Below are 19,151 nucleotides of genomic sequence, written 5' to 3'. Positions count from 1 at the left end.
AAGCGTCAATAATAATATCATAAACGAACAGTAGTACACTACAATCAGCAGCAGTATTGCTTTAATAACGAATAGAAAAATGCTTGTTTGGTTTTTGAAATTAGAGGGAAAAGATAGAATTTATTTTTTTTAATACCAAATAATTTAACGTTGAGGATTTTTGAAAATAAATCAATTTTTTTTTTCTTTCGGGAGAGAATTAGCAAGAAAGAATACGATCTTGATTTATCAAGCGCTTCCTGTTTATTAAGAATTAATAAATTTGATTTTTGAATTTTTATAAATATGTTATTATGAATAAGTTATGAGACTGTTCTGTAATACTTGGATAAATTTTTGAATTTAATATTATATAAGTTTGGTTCGTAATTATTTATATCCTATTCTAGATTTAACTTGTCATTCTATCCTTTTCATTATGTAGTTAAGAATGAGCAAATATTCTTGTAATTGTGTGTTATTTAATCTAAAACATTTCTGTTTTTCATCCTTAAAAATTAAATGTGTTTCGTTACTTCTGAAATAAATTCTAAATATAAAAATTTATTTTTAGGGAAGTATGTAGGCAGTCGACCAATTAAATTGAGGAAGAGTACCTGGAAAGACAGAAACATCGAAATAGTGAGGAAGAAACAACGCGAAAAGGAACGACTGGGACTTCTTTGATTTTCTTTCTTGTATGTCTGTCTGCTTTTAAAATTTTCACTCTAGTTTAGTAAATTTCGACATTACAAAAATCTTTTTTCTGTGTGTTATATATATATATATATATTTAGAATATTTGACTTTTTACATATATATTGCTTACTTTAATGATGTGAACGTTAGAAATATGTTTTTGTCCCAATAATTCTTTAAAATTCTATAGAAATTGGAAGGAGTTTTTTTTTTTTTTTGTGCATGTTTAAAAATAGAAAATTACTGCGAAGAATTTAATATAAGATAATTTCAAATGGAGAGTACTTCATCGAATTCAAAAACGGTCTCCGGTATTTTTAAAAATTATAATTTATAGTAAGATACTTAATTATATTTAATTTAACTTACCAGAAAGTGTTTCTTTTTTTGATGTAAAGAAACAAGCAATCATATTCTTATAATAAAATAATCATATTGAAAAGTGTACATGTACTGTACATATAATTCTGATATGATGAAGCTATAAGCTAGATTTAGATTTTGTATATTAAAGTGTATATATGTAAGATGTAAAACTATCTTCTGCTTTTTTATTGGAATTTTGCCTTTATGTAGAAGGCTTTCGTATATGATATCTAGATGTTATATGCACAATATACTCTGACGTGTTGATTTAGTAATTTCGAACTTGCCTAAATTGGGATAGGGAGAAACTATTATGTAAGCCACGAACTTTGCAATTGTTTGTGATCCCCTAGACCAGAACAAAATTAAATATCATAATAATGAGGACTATTTTCGACGATAAAGTGTTTAGATAAAATACAAGTTACTGTGGAAACATTTTTAAAAAGATCATCACAATTTTTGACCAAAGAGTCAGCTGTTCGTGTATTAAAAATTATATATAGGCCTATATACATATATATATATTGATATATATATATATATATATATATTATATTAAATTATATGAAGTTATTTCTCAAGAATTACTCTCAGCATGCTTACAAAATTATTTTATACGTTTTATGGCGCTTTTGAAGGCGTTTTTATAGCGTATGCTTGTTTCCCAATCAGAGCGTTGGTAACACAGTATCAAGAATGTCGACGCGAAGATGTAATGGAGTGTTTATTTTAATTATCTGTATTTACACGGAATGTAAGAGAAAATGAAGATTACGACCTGTCAAGGGATGGAGGGTACACGAGAAAATAAGCTCGAGTTAAAATACCGACAATTTCGACTTAACGAGACCGTATGATATGTAAAATCCTGTATACTCTGTCCGAGACCTGTAGATAGTTTCGAGTTAACGTAGTTCGATTTAATGAGATTTTACTGTATATAAAAAAGATATTGGATATTTATTTTTTAAGGTGAGCTCGGATTGTGTGCCAGAAAGTCATTGGCGTGTCACGTTTGGCAGCCGTGCCAAGGGTTGCTCACTCCTGTTATAGACCGTTATAACTTATTAGAGAACCTTTAACTCGGATTATAAATTACTTTAAAAATTTATCAAAAACTAATAAATCTCAAAATTCGATGTATTTATTATTATAAATACGTACTTAGACACATTTATTCACACTTACCATAGAACAATGATATTCATACCAGATTTTAATGATGGATTTTTCCATAAATATTGATATTAGAGAATCTGTGAATTACTCATAAACAATGATTTGTGTTGAAAAATATCAAATCGCCTAATTCAAACTCTTAAATTCGTGTGTTTAGCAGTGGTGCCAACTTACGTGTGCTTTGGTACACCCAATAATTTAGGTTCACAGAATAATTTATTTCCTTTTAATAATTTATAACCATTTGGATGGTAGCGTACTTCAACAATATTTTCCTGCCGTTTATTCAGTCACCTAGCTATTCAGGATGCACAAGGCAAAAGCTGAAAATTTCGACCTGGAAGAAGTCTATGGTGGATTTATAGGAATAAGAGCAACTACAAGAAACACATTTGCAACACGACGAGCTTTTTAATGATTGATCATTCTTTAGTACAGCGTTTCTCAAACTATGAGTTGCGTTAAAATTTTAATGGTTCGCGAAGTGAAACTATCTTCCTCAGAAATATTTGTGATAGAGAATATTTCAGTAATACAAGTAAGAACTAGGAACAATAGATGCATCTGTTAAACGCTAAAATTTTTAACAGCTTTTTTTATAATTATTACTGTCATTTAGTAATAAACTTAAGATTATAGAATGTGTATACGAAATTGATATCTCTTTTCTATTTTGAATAACATCAAAATAGATATTTTATATAATGTCGTAGTCATGAAGCCATTTAAGTTGCAATGGTTTAAAAATATTTCCTTGTTTTTTTCAAACTTTTAGGTTTATTGTCATATATAACAATAAATTATATAAAAAATAAATAAATAACGGATTAATAATTAAATTTCAATAATAAAAACTGAAATGAAGAAAGTTGTTACAAATCGAAATTGGCCCGAGAAATGTACTCAATGTTACATTTCACACGCTGAAATTATCATCAATAATGCATAATTTTATTTCGTTATATAATATACAGTGACACCGTTTATCAGGTTTTAAAAAAAAATTTATATTATAAACATTGGTTACACGAAAACTGGGCGACAGAAACTTGAAAATTTTTGCACGATTAGCAAGCATATGATTTGGAGGATATTTTAATTTACTTTTTGTAAATATTGATAAAATATATATAAAATATGGTTAAGACTTATGAAGTACGAGTTGTAAGTTTTTAACTATGAGTTGCGAGTTATTTCCAACTTGGGAAAAAGAAATGTTTTATGACATCTTACTGTAGCATCGTTAACTATTTTGTCAGAAGCGGTTAACAAAGCACGTGAAAGAAAAGCGATTCTTCGGAAAAAATATTATTTCGAAAAACTTTTATACTTTTTTTTAAATTTATACTTTTTTTCATGTATCATGAAATGTATTTTTAATTTTATGTAGTTGTTGTTTTTGTTTTTACGTATATTTGTTAATTTTCAGGGGTAGATATCAACTGTCTTTCGGGACTTTTCTTATTTACTTGTAAAAATAAATACTCTTAAATAAAGTATGTAATATGTATAAATATGTTTGTTAATTACAAAATCGTTCGTTTAACTCGTTTCTTAAAAAATATTTAAATTTACCGGGTGTAGATAAATAGAAAAAAATGGTAATTTTTATTTAAAAAGCAAAAACAGAACAAAAAAAATTGTTATTTTTTGTTATTCATCTCTTATTTTGTCGCCCAGTTGACTGTGACACTAAACAAATGTTTATTGGGTCGCGTGAGCAAAAAGTTTGAGAAACGCTGCTTTAGTATATTAGTAGTGTTTTTATATTTTTAATATCCTAGTTTAGTAAAATAAAAGTGCACAAATTACATTTTAATTTGTGTAACATTTCTTTATAGTACCACATTGTTTTGGTGGCGATTTAAAACTATACTAAAATATCCTAATGTTTTTGATGTTAAACAATTACATTTTCTAATTTAATCTAAACGTTTCTGTAAACGAAAGTATTAGGCTATATTAATACCAAATCTGATTGATTTATATTTGTTTCTTTCAAGTTTTTACAGCCAGTTTAGTTTTACTTTGAGTACACTCAATGTACTTAAAAAGTTTGGCGTAAATGATGATTAGACATCATATACACTTAGGTCTTATTGATTGAAGGTTGGGATTGCATTACCGGTAATCAGTTAAAAAGGCATCGTTTGTAATTTGATTTTTTCCCCTGGTAAAGTGGGTAAAAATAGGTAGACGTAATAATTTTTTAAAGCCAAATATTTATTTTTATATATATAATACATATACGTGTATTGATATTTATTAAAGACATAAAGCCAAAGACATGGTGTCGAGTATTATTGCTGAAAAACAAGAAAATCCGTTGGATCTCATCTTTTTATCCAGTGATGTTTTTCAAAGGATCTCAAAGGTAACAACTAATGATTCGGAGGGTAACTCATCAATAAACCGAAGTCCAAAAAATACTTTGCTGTACACAACTGGACAGGAGTACATGCAAAAATTTGAAGAAGTTGCCAGCATTTGTTAGATGTATTGATTGTGTCCCCTCTATAGCAAAAAGACAATGTTTTGCAAGGAGCTTTTTAGATCGGACAACGGCCCAGGAGATATTTGACACTCTTGATGGTTTATAACTCAACGTGGTGTAGACTGGGAGAAGTAATGAATTTACACCGAAGTTACACGATCTACACTGCAAGCAAGACCATGCATTTTGGTATTTAACCCCTCAAATTTGGGAAGAATTGATCTTTATGTTAATAAAACCGTATAATTTATATTTATTTTGTACCCGTTTACTTCCTCCTTAGTATTGTGTTACTCTATATATATTGTAAAAATTAATGAACTAAGTTATGAAAAATAATGTAGTTTATTAATTTTCTCTTTTAAAAATCCTGTGAACGAATCTTCTAGCAAGCGTAGTAATATGATTTCCCAAATCAAAAAGGTTGCTCCACAGTCAAAATTTGTCCATTAGTCTTTCTGTTAAGCTACTTTTCACAGAAAGACTAGTTGCCGAAAATGTTCAAATCAGAAGCGCCAGGAGGATTTATTTCAGGATACATCAATACACAATGGAATAATTGAACGAAGTGATTACAATTAATTACAGTCGTATTAGTTACGCAACTTAACTAAACTTTGCAAGCCAATAAAGATTGCTTTGCACATTTATGAATAAAATAAAATTCCCATTTATTTTCCCTCTCTTTTCCATATTTTTTATTTGAATAGGTTGTATAAATGCACTTCCGTGCATCCGTCTCGCAGCTCCAAATGATATGAAAATAGTAGTAACAAGCTTTCGTATGGTGTTTAGTCTTATGAGAAGAAATAAGAGCATAAACATCTCTTTCACAGGTAAGGTAACTTTTCAAAGGAATTATTTTACTCATTTGTATAAATTGAAGCAAAGTTTAAGTTTTCCTCTGACAGCAGGTGTGAGTTTAATGATAGATTTACAAATGAGCAATGGCTGTGCAGACTAACTCACTTTGCTGCCATCTTACAGCGGCTGAATGTACTGAATAAACGCCTGTAGGATAAATCCATAACACCGTGGTTTATGACAAAATAAAACCTTTGAAAAAAGAAATGTCAGTTTGCAAATAAAGCAGTTGTGAAGTGGAAGACTGCAGAGCAGTCTCCAGTCCACCAGATATCTTTACAGCGAACGAAAATGAAGAAATTATTGAAGTATTTTGTGATGAAACCTTCAAATCTAGTTTCAGGAAACGTTTTTGGCAAACTTGTTTGCAAAGACTGAACGAGTTTCTTCATATCGCTGACTTTATCATCAAGTTTATGATAATCTTTCTCGACAGTGTGTATATTTTAGTGATTTATCATCCTTGGCGTATCTAAGTAATAAATACTTCAATAGGATAAATTTCGAGTTGGGTCTTCACAGCAAATTTTTAATTGGACAAACATCAGAAAGCTTTGTCAAGCCATGGGGCACATCCCTCTCACTAAAAACTTTGAGGATTCATAATCTCTCTACTACAGTTAAGATTACAACAATTTTAAGTAGGAAAATTTGAGTTCGGTTTATTTTTTATTCTTTATTTTCGAACAAATTAAGAATCTCTTGAAGAAAATGCAAAAGTGTTATACGGGCTTTTTACAATAAAACTGTGTGTTTTTTTATCTGATCAAAACGATTCCCAGTAAGATATGATGATAAGATAATAAAAGTTAGATTATAAGTTTGATATAATAAACTGAATTTTTTACTATTATATAAGTATAGTTTTTATATATGTATGCGTGTGCGCGCGTGTGTTATTGATAGATATTAGTTATAAGTTTTATTGCTTTACTAAACATTTTACTACAAAAAATAACTTTTTATAAATTGTATTTTTAAAAAGATACAAAATAATATTTTTTAAACTTTTTTAATGCTAAAAATATGAAGTAGAACGTAAACTCAAACATTATTACATGCAAAAATATCTTTAAAAATGTTTAATGTTTTGTTTATTTTTCATTAATAAAATCTTTATAAATAGTATAATACTGTGTAGATTTAGTTGATTATTATAGAGATGACGAGAATAAATGTTATTTAAAATATTAATAATAAAAACAGCGAATTCCTGTATTTTTAACACATTTCTACGTGTCATTCCCCTATTTTTCTTGATAGAAAAACGAATTTAATATTTTAGAAATAACAGAATCCAAAAAAATTGTTTGGGTGAATGAAGACTATAAATTTCAATTTTTCTGTACGTGTTCATACACTTGTTTTGCAAGTATACAATTCAAATAACAGGAATTTATTTACTTATTTTCTTTTCTTTTTTCTTCTTTTTTGTTTCAAGTTTATGTGGTTACCTTGGTTATAAAAATTTGATTAAAAATCTTTTTTTGATGTTTATGTCGTCATCCTATATAGTAAAGTTTAGTTGAAAGTATTTAATTAATTAGCATTTTATACATTTATTAGGCTTCTTTTTTTAAAATAAATATATTTATGTCTAATTTGTTATTAGAAATCTTGCAAAGCTTCAGTATATTTTTAATTCTAAAAGAAAATTTATAACTTTCTTCAGTTCTGATGTGTGTTAGGAATGATATTAATTAGTAGCATAGTTTTTGTTCTTAGTTCTTAATTTATTCCTTCTGTTCACTCGACACAATGCTTTTTCTGAGTTCATATATCTATATTATCTTAGCTCCTTTTAAAACATTTTAAAGTAAAAATTTCAATAAAATATGTAAATTATATTATCTAAATATTTACGGCGAATAAATTATTTATTGGAATATGGTGATTTCATTGAGTGATTAATTCATTTTATTTTTATTTATTTTTCCTTTATAGATTGTGGCAGGAGTTTCGTCACGTGGTCTATCTATATGAAAATTTCAAATAGAATTTAACAAGTAAGAATTCAGAAAAAGTATCCTCCAAGTTGATTGTTATATGAGAAGTTTAAAAATAAAAGATTTTATCCCTCTTTTGACCCAGTTTAGTACGTCTAAAATCGTTTGTTACGCAAATCGTCATGTAACATGTTCAAATTAAAGCAAAATTGCTAATTATTTTCTGTTTAATCTTGCTTTATTTTAAACAATTTTCCTTTTTTGTGAATAATGAAATTCGTTCATATACAGTATATATTAAATAGAAACATTTTAATATAAGAATATCAACTACTATTTTTAGATTTGTTTATAAAGTTATCTATTTTTTAAAACTGAATTTACGATAAAAGTGAGAGAGAATTTCTATAATAAAAATAAAATGTAAATAAAGACAATTAAAAAATTGTACTAAGTTGGCTTTCTATCGGTGGCTCGCGAACTCCAGTGATATTATTTTTCCATTATTAGTTTCTTGAAGTGAAAAAAAGTTGGGAGGTAGTGTTTGCAGAAGAGAATTTTTAGAATTATTCCTTAAAGCGTTGTTTAAAAAATAAATAAATAAATGTAACGAGAAATTTAAGCTATTTATTAAATTGTTATTGTTGTTTTTCGTTTTTAGTTTATTTTGATTAAAATGTTACTGCATTTCCTCCATTACATCCTGGGTAAGGTTTATTTTAATATGTGTGTATCCTCCGGGGATTTTTCAGGCCAGAATTTATTACCTTGCAACAGGAAAAAAGTGAGTAAAAATGGAAAGAAATACCTTAATTACTTGTACATTTTTGGAACTATCAGAACATTTGACTGTATTTATGAGACTGAGCCATCAACTTATGAACTCGATCGCGACTTTTCCCCTTGTCAATATTTGGCAATGCAGTCAAACGTTTGTTTTCGAACGTAATTCGTACCTAAAAGTTCTAAAACCGAAACAAATTTTTCCCATTAAAAAAATATAAAATGGATTAATCCGTTCCTCACACCCAAAAAGAAGCCCCTTTTTTATCTTTAGATGTATTTCATGCATAAAAATGCTTACAAATTCATGTAATATAGGGGAGAGTCGTACAGTACCGACCTTTACCTAGTTTTTCGCTTTTTTTTTAACTCCGCCCTGTGGGCACTAAGAAGACCTCTTTCTAGTATGCCCATTATGGGTTCGGCCAGGCCCACAATGGGCGGTCTGGCATATCCGGACGGCCCTCCCTCCGAAACATTCCTGGGGATTTTTCCACTCGATCCCGGGTCTCCCAGAGCGGTAGACTGCCATCTTGGCCGCTCGGCCATTCGACCGTCAATTTTTCGCTATCGGAACCAGATAGTAGCATTCTACAGCATACGTAAAAGAATATCATCGTCATAGGTCATATACTTTGGGGATTTTTGTTTGGTTAGGTTGTGGGAATCGCGAGCCAGAGAATGTGCTTATTGGTAGTGTGTCAAAAGTTATTTTTGGGGATGAGTAGTTAATTTCATTTTAAAATGTATTTTGTCTGTAGTAATTTTAGGTTAAGATAAATCATATTAATTTCAAATTTAAAACTGTATACAACGGACAATCCAAAAAGTTACCCACGTGGCAGCGTCCAGTACAGACCAAAAATAATTTTTAAGGAAAAGGTCTCAGATTGCATTCTTAATTTAGTGAGAGAAAGAAGAAAGTAAAATTGGCTAAAGCTAGCGTGAAAATGGCAATAGATGAAGTTCTGTGAATAATATGACTTACCGACAGGCAGCTTCGACATTTTCAGTTCCAGAAACAATATTAGTAGATCAAATTAGAGCAATCCAAATAGGCAAAAATAAGAGTATGGTCCCTCAGATTCCAAAGGACTTTCGATGAAGAAATGGAAAACAACTAGTTTTTTATAAGCAAAGTCAAGAGTAAAAATTCATTCTCGAAGACTTGGTACAGTGTATTGCATGTAAGGATTGGGCGCACATTAAATGTGCCGATCAAGAAAATATTTTGTATTTTACTTGTGACAAGTATAAGCAGTGAAGTTCATTGCAAACTTTCGAAGATTTGTTCCTTTGTTTTCCTAATATTTACTTTTTTGAATAAATGTTATTATTGGTTACAGTACAATATTACACTATTCTACTATTGCAAAAGAATTTTGTACTTTTATTTGCTTGAATAAAAGTCACAAAAGCAATTTATAGTATTCTAGCTGTTACCCGCGGCTTCGCCCGCTTGGATTTTGCAATTTGATAGAAATAACACTCCCTCGGTTCTTCACTAAGGTTCTCAATCATTAGTTGTTACTAATATGGTAAAATTACTGATTTTTGTTTGTTTCAAACTATGGACTGCTAATGCAACTAAATTCAAGCTTTAAATATTATGGGATTCCGAGATACGATAAATCTGAGTTTAATTTTTTCCGAAACGTAAATGACGTTATCTGAAACTCCCTAAATTTAAATAAATAATAAAATGTAAAAATACGGAGCATTCACAAAGATAAAACCTTTGTCGTTGCACACCATCAATAGTCCATCAGAAATTACAAAAATTACGGAGACGACCTTCCCTTTTAGGCTACTGCCTCCGCAACAAACATGCAAAAATGGTAAAACGTCCTCTGGTGTTTTTTTTGCCACTATCACAATAATATTTTTTAAAAAATTAACAAGTAAAATCGTGGCCGACGTTATTTCAGACACGATAGTAATTATTTAATTTATAACAATCTAAATATATAAAATTCTCGTACGCGCGACAATCAAACGCAGGTCGTATCAACTTATATTAATAACTTTCTTACAATTGAGGAAAATGGAAAAAAAAGCAAAAAGGATAGAAAAGAAATAGAAAAACCCGGGGTTTTTCGTAGCGACATGCTCTTGGATAGGACACCACTTCGGAATTCTTTATTCGTGACCCTCTTTTTTTCGTAGACCTTTCGTCTATACCTGACTTCGTCGTTTGTCCTCAAGGTTTTCTGTCCGTATTCTATTTTTTCTTTCTAACTTCTTCGGCACCTCTCAGTCTCAGATCGTCCTTCTCGAGGTCTGGAGCACTCTTTTTTCCCTCTCTACTTCTTCGAGGTTTTCACCAAAAGTGACTCTTTCTCTGTCCGTTTGGATCCAGGGCCCCACACCGTCTTTTGTTCTACTTATTTTCGTGAAAAAATAATCCTACCCAAAGGCAAAAGGGTTAGACGGCCACACTATAATCGAACAAATATGTAATAACAAATTCGAATTTAAACGGTTCGAACATTTGGTTAAAAATTCGTAATACGTAAATATTGTATGTTTGGAAATTAAGTTATTACCATCAGAAACAAAACATCGCATCTAAAATAGTAGGGTAGAAGCCGTTCTTCCCGGTTAAGCCTTAATGCTCTCCCTTTCCCCCCGCGGGGAAATTTCGAAAAATCGCTTCTTAGTGTGCGTTTCTATGACGTACCGCAACTGTGTACCAAATTTCACCACTTTAGGTTCAGCGGTTTGCTCTGGGCGATGATGAATCAGTCAGTCAAGACAAGTAGTTTTATATAATTTAAGATCTTAATATCCTTTAGAACAGTAACTGGTCCGGCACTGGAGGACAATATATGCACTGCCCGAATTCAAGACTTTTTATTTTAAAAATAATTAGTACTTTAGGCAAACTTTTAGAGAAATCTTACCCTGTACCTTGTGAAGCACTCTTTGAGGTATCATATTACTGTTGTAAAATCAGTTTTTCCCAAGTCTTACGCTGGTTACAGTCAAAAATAAGTTGGTCGGTACTGCTCGACTCTCCCCTTTATAATATAATACTGTATTATATACAGTATAATAAATTTTTATTTGACTTAAACACGTTTAAACACGAATTCTTGGATGTCATTTATATTACGTGAATATCAACGCGGTTTTATTGATTTAAATTCAACTGTGGCACGTACGGAAGAATGGAAGTAATTTCTTTCCCGCACTCGCATTGAATCTAATTTAACATAGTAACGCCATCGATGATTCGTATCGTGACGTCTAATGCCGAGGCGATCTCGGCGCCACTAAGTTTTGAATCGGTAGTCCTGTCGTTGATTGGTCGGACTGTCGACTTTTGTTGCCTAGATAGTATAGAGAGTTGACCATCTGTGGCTGGCTCTTACCGAGTATCTTGTTCGGCAATTGGTGCAATTATAAGTTCGAAATTCTGTTCGTGAACCGAATTGATCGACAAGTGAGACGTTCGAAAACAGATTTGATTGTATTTATAATTTCGTTTCCGAAAATGTTTCAGTGAACTTCGGTATAGAACAGACATGGGCAAATGCGGCTCTTGCTGAAAGTGTTAATTTCTGTTTTTTATTATTATTTTACAATTTTATTTTTATAATTTTGTGAAAATATGTTTATTAAAAAAATTCAATGTTGTTTTATATTATATTTATATTATATAATAAAATCGCGCGCCTTATCATAGTATCCACCACGACATACATAGTATACTATGCATTTTGCAAAACCTACATTTCGGCTCCCACTGAACTCTCGCTTGCCCACCCCTGGTATAGAAACTGCTGTAAGACTAGATAATTTGAAGTAGAATTTTAGTTAAATTTCTTACCTGTCATTCTAAACTATATTATCCTATACTTTGCAGTATTTCAACATATTTTCCATGCTTTCAATCAGGGGTTATTTTTAACAGCATATTCATTCCCCAGAGTTTAATCGAGGAAATACTGTGTATTAATGTTTTTAGTTTCATTTATAATGTACTCCACGATTTGTTAAATTCGTACAAAATATGAGTCAAAAGTTTCTCGAAATATTATTTTAAAATTTATTAAAATACATTTTTAAAATTAATTTTAAGATATATATCTATCAAAAATATAAAGATTAAGAATTATCATTCGGTTTTAAGTATATAGACTATAAAAATACTTAAAAATCTCTTACTTCTCTTTAAAGTAATTAATAAGGAAAGATATTTTAAAAACCCCTCTTTCTAGAACAAGATAAGAGTGAAGGTGTGAAAATAATACTTTGATAAATTTCTTGATAACAAACAAACGATGATGATGTTTCGTTAAAAATGTTCATTTTATTCTCATTTACTCAATTTAATAGCTAAATTCGTGTGAAAAATCGAAGAAATTTCCTAAATTCGTGTTCTGTAATCTATATTATCATGCACATATACACTATTAAGAACCAAGGTCTTATATAGACCTTGTTAAGAACTAACTACACTAACTACCTCCACTTTTACGTACAATTTTCACTGTTTCTCCTTTTGAAATACAAAATATAATCATTTATATATTATATACATTTATTATTACTTTTTTCATATTTTGTTCTTCTCTTTAAATTCAATTTTTGATATTTTTATCCCTCATATGAAAAGTAATTGCTACACGTGATATATGGCAATTGTCATGACATGTTATTTTTCATCTTTAAGAGGATTTTGTTCAAAATGATGTGCCTAAAATGGTTAAAGTATTGGCTATTTATCGATATTTTTTCATTTTTATCGAATATTTGCTAGAATCCTGTAAAATAATACTATAATTATACAGGTTTATGTTACACACAAACTGAAAATTGTTTACTTATCCATAGAAACTAAAAGAAAATTAAAGTTTATTTTCAGAAGTGCAAAAACCTTTAGAAATAACAGTAATCAAGGCATTACTGAATCAATATATTATAAATTAATTGTTAATTTTAATTAACCATTAGTTATTGTGTTTATTATGTGTGTTAAGTAATTATAATAATTTTTATCTACAAATTTAAAGTTGTTAAGCAATTAAAATTGTTTTCGTTAATAAATTCAATCATTTATTTAGAATAGAATCGATAAGAAAACAGAAATCTTTCATCTTTTCTGGATGATGTGTACATATCTATCTTTTGTTTTTAAGAAATTAATTTTATCCAGTCTTGCACAAACGGAAATAAGAAAGGATATGTAGTAATTAATGAGAACTGTTTATTGTTATGGTTCAATTTAATGCGGGTTATTAAATTACCATTTTATTGCAAAAATATTTATTTTATAAATGATTATTTTCTATTACATTTACCAAGTGAATTTTGTGTAATTTTATTCTTTGTTCGAAAAAGTTATAAAAATTTGTACAAAAGAAAAAAAAAATCACTAATTCGTAATTTGTGTATTGTCTTCAGATTTTTGTCTTGTAATTTTTGTTAAGAGAGAATTGTAAAAATATATATCGTATATTTCTGCAGATAAGACGAAGTATAAATTTTCGCAGTTTTATAGTTTTAGCACATATCTGTCCAATAAGAAGACCCCCAAACTATCAACGGTCTATGAATTTAGTTTAGATCAGCGATCATCTTCTGGATAATAATTCTGTATAGCGTATACGGAATTATGTCCTATTCGTAATTTTTTGAATGAACAAATTTTATTTTCTGATTCGAGCATTCGGGTAATGACCTTGACTATTCACAAAAACGTCCTATGGGTTACGACATACCCTACTCTCTACTAGTAAATAATTACGGTTTGTCCGTTTTTTATAATAGCTTTAATTTATATAAATTTCAATCTAATTTTCTTTTGTATCTGTCCTATAAGACGACCTCGAATTTTGGGGGCCTATTTTTATGATTCAGCTATCGTCTTATCTGCGGAAATTACGGTATATATATTGATTTAAAAATTTTCATCAAAAAAAACTTTTTTATTAGCTTTTAATTATTGGATAGGGCAGTATTTTTCAACTTTTTTTTTATCTCACGACACACTTGGACCTATAATTAAATTTCTGCGGCACACTAAAATATAACGATACACAGTGAAAAAAATCACGTGATTTAAAGTTCTGTTTGTAAACTTTCTATCGCCATATTACTTGACTTGCCACTTAACCTAAATCTTTTTAAGATTTTGTTCTTTTATAGCTACTTTTTTTAGCTATTTAATCGGACTTATTGCACCACGATTTTTGAGGAACTTTTACTTGGTTTTTTCTTTCTTTTTATTTTTTATTAGACACTAAATCTCCAAGACGTACAGTACTGTATATTTCGAGTTTTCTACCCTTCAGTTGGAGTTTTACAATTTGATCTGATAAAGTTTGCATAATTAAAATTTTATTTTACGTTACTTATATTTTGAGACGTAAAGTTAAATTTACACTTACATTAGTACACAGGTTTAGATTCCAATAAAAATAAATAAATAAAAAGAAAAATCGAGCAAAAATTCCTCAAAAACCGTGGTATGGTAAGTCCGATAAAATAGCCAAAAAGAGTAGCTATAAACGAATAAAATCCTATGGAAATAAGGACTAGAAGCTTTAAGAATAAAGCTAAATATTTTTGTCTATATTTTTTTGTGAATTAAATAAAACAGTATTGTTGTTTCTTAAAACAGCAGCAGGTTATAACAATGGTTATTTAAATTAATAATTTTCATTTACATAAGAAAACCAAAAAAGTCCTAATTTGCATTTAAAAGTGGCATGATAATTGCCTTTAGAATTCTGTCCAATGTCCCGCTATTTCAAAGTTGAAATAATTACAACTAAATATGGATAATTATAGATACATTTTCGTTTTTAAGAAAATTCCATGTTAAGTGAAATAGCTCGGTGTTATGCACATACGTAATTTTGCTTACGAATATATATTTTTTACTACATTATATACGTGTATTTATTATAACAATGAAAAGCTCGTATAATCAATTTAAAGAGGTTTTAATTTTGGCATTTACACTTATTGTTCTTTTTGGTTTCTTTCGAAAATTTATTTATTTAATAACCTTCAAAAATTTTTGCGAGACACCGGTTGAAAATCACTGGGATATAGAACTGAAATTGGCTTTAAATTGGATAAAAGACAATTTCAACCCTCTAACCCTCTATAAACATGTCTGATGTAAAAATTTCATCAAATGTAATTTTTAAATAATGCTTTTTTATCTCAAATTATAAAAATCTAGCAACGAGCTGCTTAATTTCCCGGCAACATTTGGTGGCGCCATCTGTTATGATATCTTATTCGAAAAACTTTTTTATTTTTAATTATCATAAAATGGCAAAAAGTTTAATTTTCAGGTTAGGGGTGAGTTTTATAAAAACATTGTAAATGCGAATAACGAGTAAAATCGGTATTAATTAAGTCTGACCGTACTGGAGACACACACGACTCTCCTTTATCTCCCCGCCCTGTCGACCTTTAATCACCAAAACTTAATAGCATCAATCTCCTAATACTCAAAACCTCCCTGCAAAATTTTAGAAATTTTCGACAAAAAACAGAAGTTATTAAACTTCAAACAAAATCGTGCCAACACGCAAACATCCACAGAGACAGGGAAAAAAACAATTTTTTTGCATTTCTCGACGTTTCAAGGTTCTTTAGTCAAAAAGTGTAAAAACTTGAGGGGGGGTCATTTTTTTGACCGATTGCCATACTTTCCCTCTGTTATGTATAACAGAGCGGGGAAAGTAAAATAACAGGATTTTTATTTAATCGTTTTCGTCCTCAAAATTTGGGACCACGAAAAAGAGATTAAGAACATTGTCTTTTAAGACCTATACAGAATGATTCAAAAGTCAGTTAATCATTGTAAAGATTAAATTCCGTTTTATTATACTTAGTCGTATTTTTTTTCCAATGTTCTCCCAATTTGTTGTTCTAAATTCAGTTTACCGTTCATATTTATGGAATTTCACTCAAGTTTAACTATCTTTTGGGCTACACTGTGATAAAAAGCGAATTTAAAATGTTTAAAGGACAAAATCATTTGAAAGTAAAAATTTTTTCTTGAAATTTCTATCAAAATTTATATAAATTATATATATTATATTTATGGTGACAAAATATAAATTGTCAATAGACTAAAACCGAGTTGACCTCTTGTATTGAAAAAAAGATGTTTTTAATGGATATAAGTAGAATCTCATAGCAACGAACTTTTAGATGTTTCCCCATTCAATCTCAATAGGAATCCATCAATATTTTTCTGTTATTCAAACGTATTAATAACGAACCTTCAGCTTAATGTTTTTTTTCAGTCCCACATTAATAGAACTCCTGTAATTTTCACTTCACCACAGCAATTTTGTGCCTTCTTTATCTCTCCTTTGTTATTGTCTTCCAACTGGTACACAACTGCATCAAAGAGAAAAAGGAGCTAGGAAGTAACTAACGTAAACACGAACCACAAGTCTTACTCATTAGATACAGTTGTAGGACAGCCGTTTATTCCTCTTAATTTCGTTATTTATCTTATTCTTCACTTAAAGGCGTCTGAGCCCAAAAGTAAGATGGCTGCATTGGACTTCCAGGAGAGGAAAATATAACCGGAGTTTTCCAAGTCAGTCTTTATTTTAGGAAACCAAAACGTCGAAAGAATGATTTGGAAGTATGAATTAAACTGACGAATTCAGAACTAAAACAACTTTATCGAGGTAATTAATATATATAACCTTTTTCGTATGTGGACTTTATATTTAGTTATTTAATTTGCTTACTGATAATTTATATAGGCCTTCATTTTTCATTATACTGAACTTTAAGATTTAACAAATATTTTTGTAGATATCTCAAGTTCGCTATAACGAGATTCTACTGTAGAATGCTTTTGTTTTTATTGGTGTGTTCTTTTTTTCAGCGGATAAAAAACTTGGTTTTCTTTATTTATTTTCGAAAACGTATCACAAATTTTTTGGTACAGACATTATGGAAGGAAGTTCTTGTGACATCACGGCTTTGTTCCAAATTTTTCTCTAAACGTAACGCGCTACAAATTTTGAAGAGGTAAGAGAAGTGACTATTTTAGATAACTTGAAAAAGAAAAGACAATGGGCTATGTACACCACTCACAGGCTAAATTAATAGTTGAATTAAAAGAATTGATCGAAAGAGAAATTGTAGACGAAGTACAGTTTAAACCTGACAAACTGAAAGATTAAATATTCTTATTTCTGTTGTTCTATGATCCGATTCAAGATATATTGAGCACGGTTCACTCTGCGACAAAAGTCGTTCCGATAATCGTTTCTGATGTCATGTCGCGACGAGGAGACAGACTAATCGAAAACTGGCTACCATTTATATTTAGAAAACTTTATTTTTAGTATGAAATAATTATTTTATGATCTCAATTAACTAAAGAAATAAATCTTTGTCAATGAATCGGTTTTTAAGTTTTCAAAATTATATAAGGTTTCATATCCGGTCACGATTTTCATCTATATAACTCCGTTCTCGATATTAACAGATGGCGACGACAGTGAGAATTTATAGGTCTACAATTTTTTTAAAATTGCAGTCCAATAATGTACGGTAAAATTAATACTAAAACAATGAACACGAAAATATACAGGCCTACTTACAAAAGTTTAGTTTTATCTAACTTGTAAGTAGGTTGACCATAATATTTACGATCCAACCAGAGACATATTTCAAGAATCAGCGAAAATGAGATCTAAGACTGACTGAATTTTAGTTATTTTTAAAAATTTATTTATCCATTTGACCTATACTATTTGACCAAAATCAATCTTTGAATAGAGCAATTTTTTAACGTGTTAATAATATTGCTCTATTCAAAGATTGATTTTACAATAAAATACTAAAAACAGGAAAAACCTGGACAGTCTCCGGAAATCGGGGACGTCTGATCACCCTAATCTAAGGGAATTAAATACGCTCCTTATACGGGGTAAGTAGTTCTTTTAAGTATCTGATAACATAAGAGTGTTCTTATAAGAAACGATCAACTAAGACAATATAAACAAAGCATATGCACAACTACCTGAACTTCACGAATCGAAACCGAAAATATAAGGTACAGGAAATCTTCATTAGTTCAAAATTCAACGGACAAAATAATCGCGACTTCGAAGTATCGAGTTTCGAATTATCCGAGATTTACATATTTCTGTATAATATGCCAAATGCCATGAAACTGGTATAATTTATTAAGCAAACGGAATACGGCTATTTATACAGATCGCTATTGTCGTTAATTAATAATAATTACTGTGATAATAATATAAATAAACTGCAGATAAACAACACGTGTCCGGTGAGAACTTCACAGATTTCTAGATAGGTAAAGTAAAATAGAATTCTTCGAAATGTAGCCAAATGTAGAAGCCTACAGCTCTACAAATACCACAATCTACTCTAAACCCAATCTTGCAATCCCTAAACCCACTTTTTTCTTATCTCCTAAAATACGGCAGGTTTTAGGACCTGCCGTATTTTAGGAGATAAGAAAAAAATGGGTAGTCCATGGATAAGATGACACCTGTAAATTACTGTAAAGAGTGTAAACGCAAAGCATTGTTGACCAGATTAGAGTTGTTCTTATTCTATCGTTCTCTTACAGCATGGATACAATTCGATCTAAACAAACGAGTTAACATACTCACATCACAGTTCGGACAGAATTTTCACTTCGAAATACGACTACTTCGGATTTCGAAGTGAAAATTCTGTCCGAACTGTGATATGTAACCGAATTTCTTAACATGTAGATCTCTATATCCCCGGCCAGGACAAATAGCACAGTTACGAACTAACGGGATTTCGAACTATCCTAGTCGTATTAACGAGGATTTCCTGTA

The 19,151-nt window shown here is 29.9% G+C and overlaps 1 protein-coding gene across 1 annotated transcript in view; it reads left to right on the top strand.

The window, feature by feature from the left end:
• Positions 1-7,670, top strand: part of LOC136977661 (RNA-binding protein 42-like) — a 54,923-nt gene extending 47,253 nt beyond the window's left edge. The window contains exons 5-6 of the mRNA XM_067273193.1: positions 554-677; positions 7,529-7,670. Coding sequence (XP_067129294.1) covers positions 554-666 — 113 coding nt within the window. The 3' untranslated portion in view covers positions 667-677; positions 7,529-7,670. The remainder of the gene's footprint in view (positions 1-553; positions 678-7,528) is intronic.
• Positions 7,671-19,151: the final 11,481 nt, after the last annotated feature.

Source organism: Centruroides vittatus, unplaced genomic scaffold (genome assembly GCF_030686945.1).
Source record: "Centruroides vittatus isolate TY-2023 unplaced genomic scaffold, ASM3068694v2 contig_466, whole genome shotgun sequence".
Taxonomy (NCBI): domain Eukaryota; kingdom Metazoa; phylum Arthropoda; class Arachnida; order Scorpiones; family Buthidae; genus Centruroides; species Centruroides vittatus.
The sequence above is the reverse complement of the archived record's forward strand: the minus strand, read 5'-3'. Positions and strand labels throughout refer to the sequence as shown.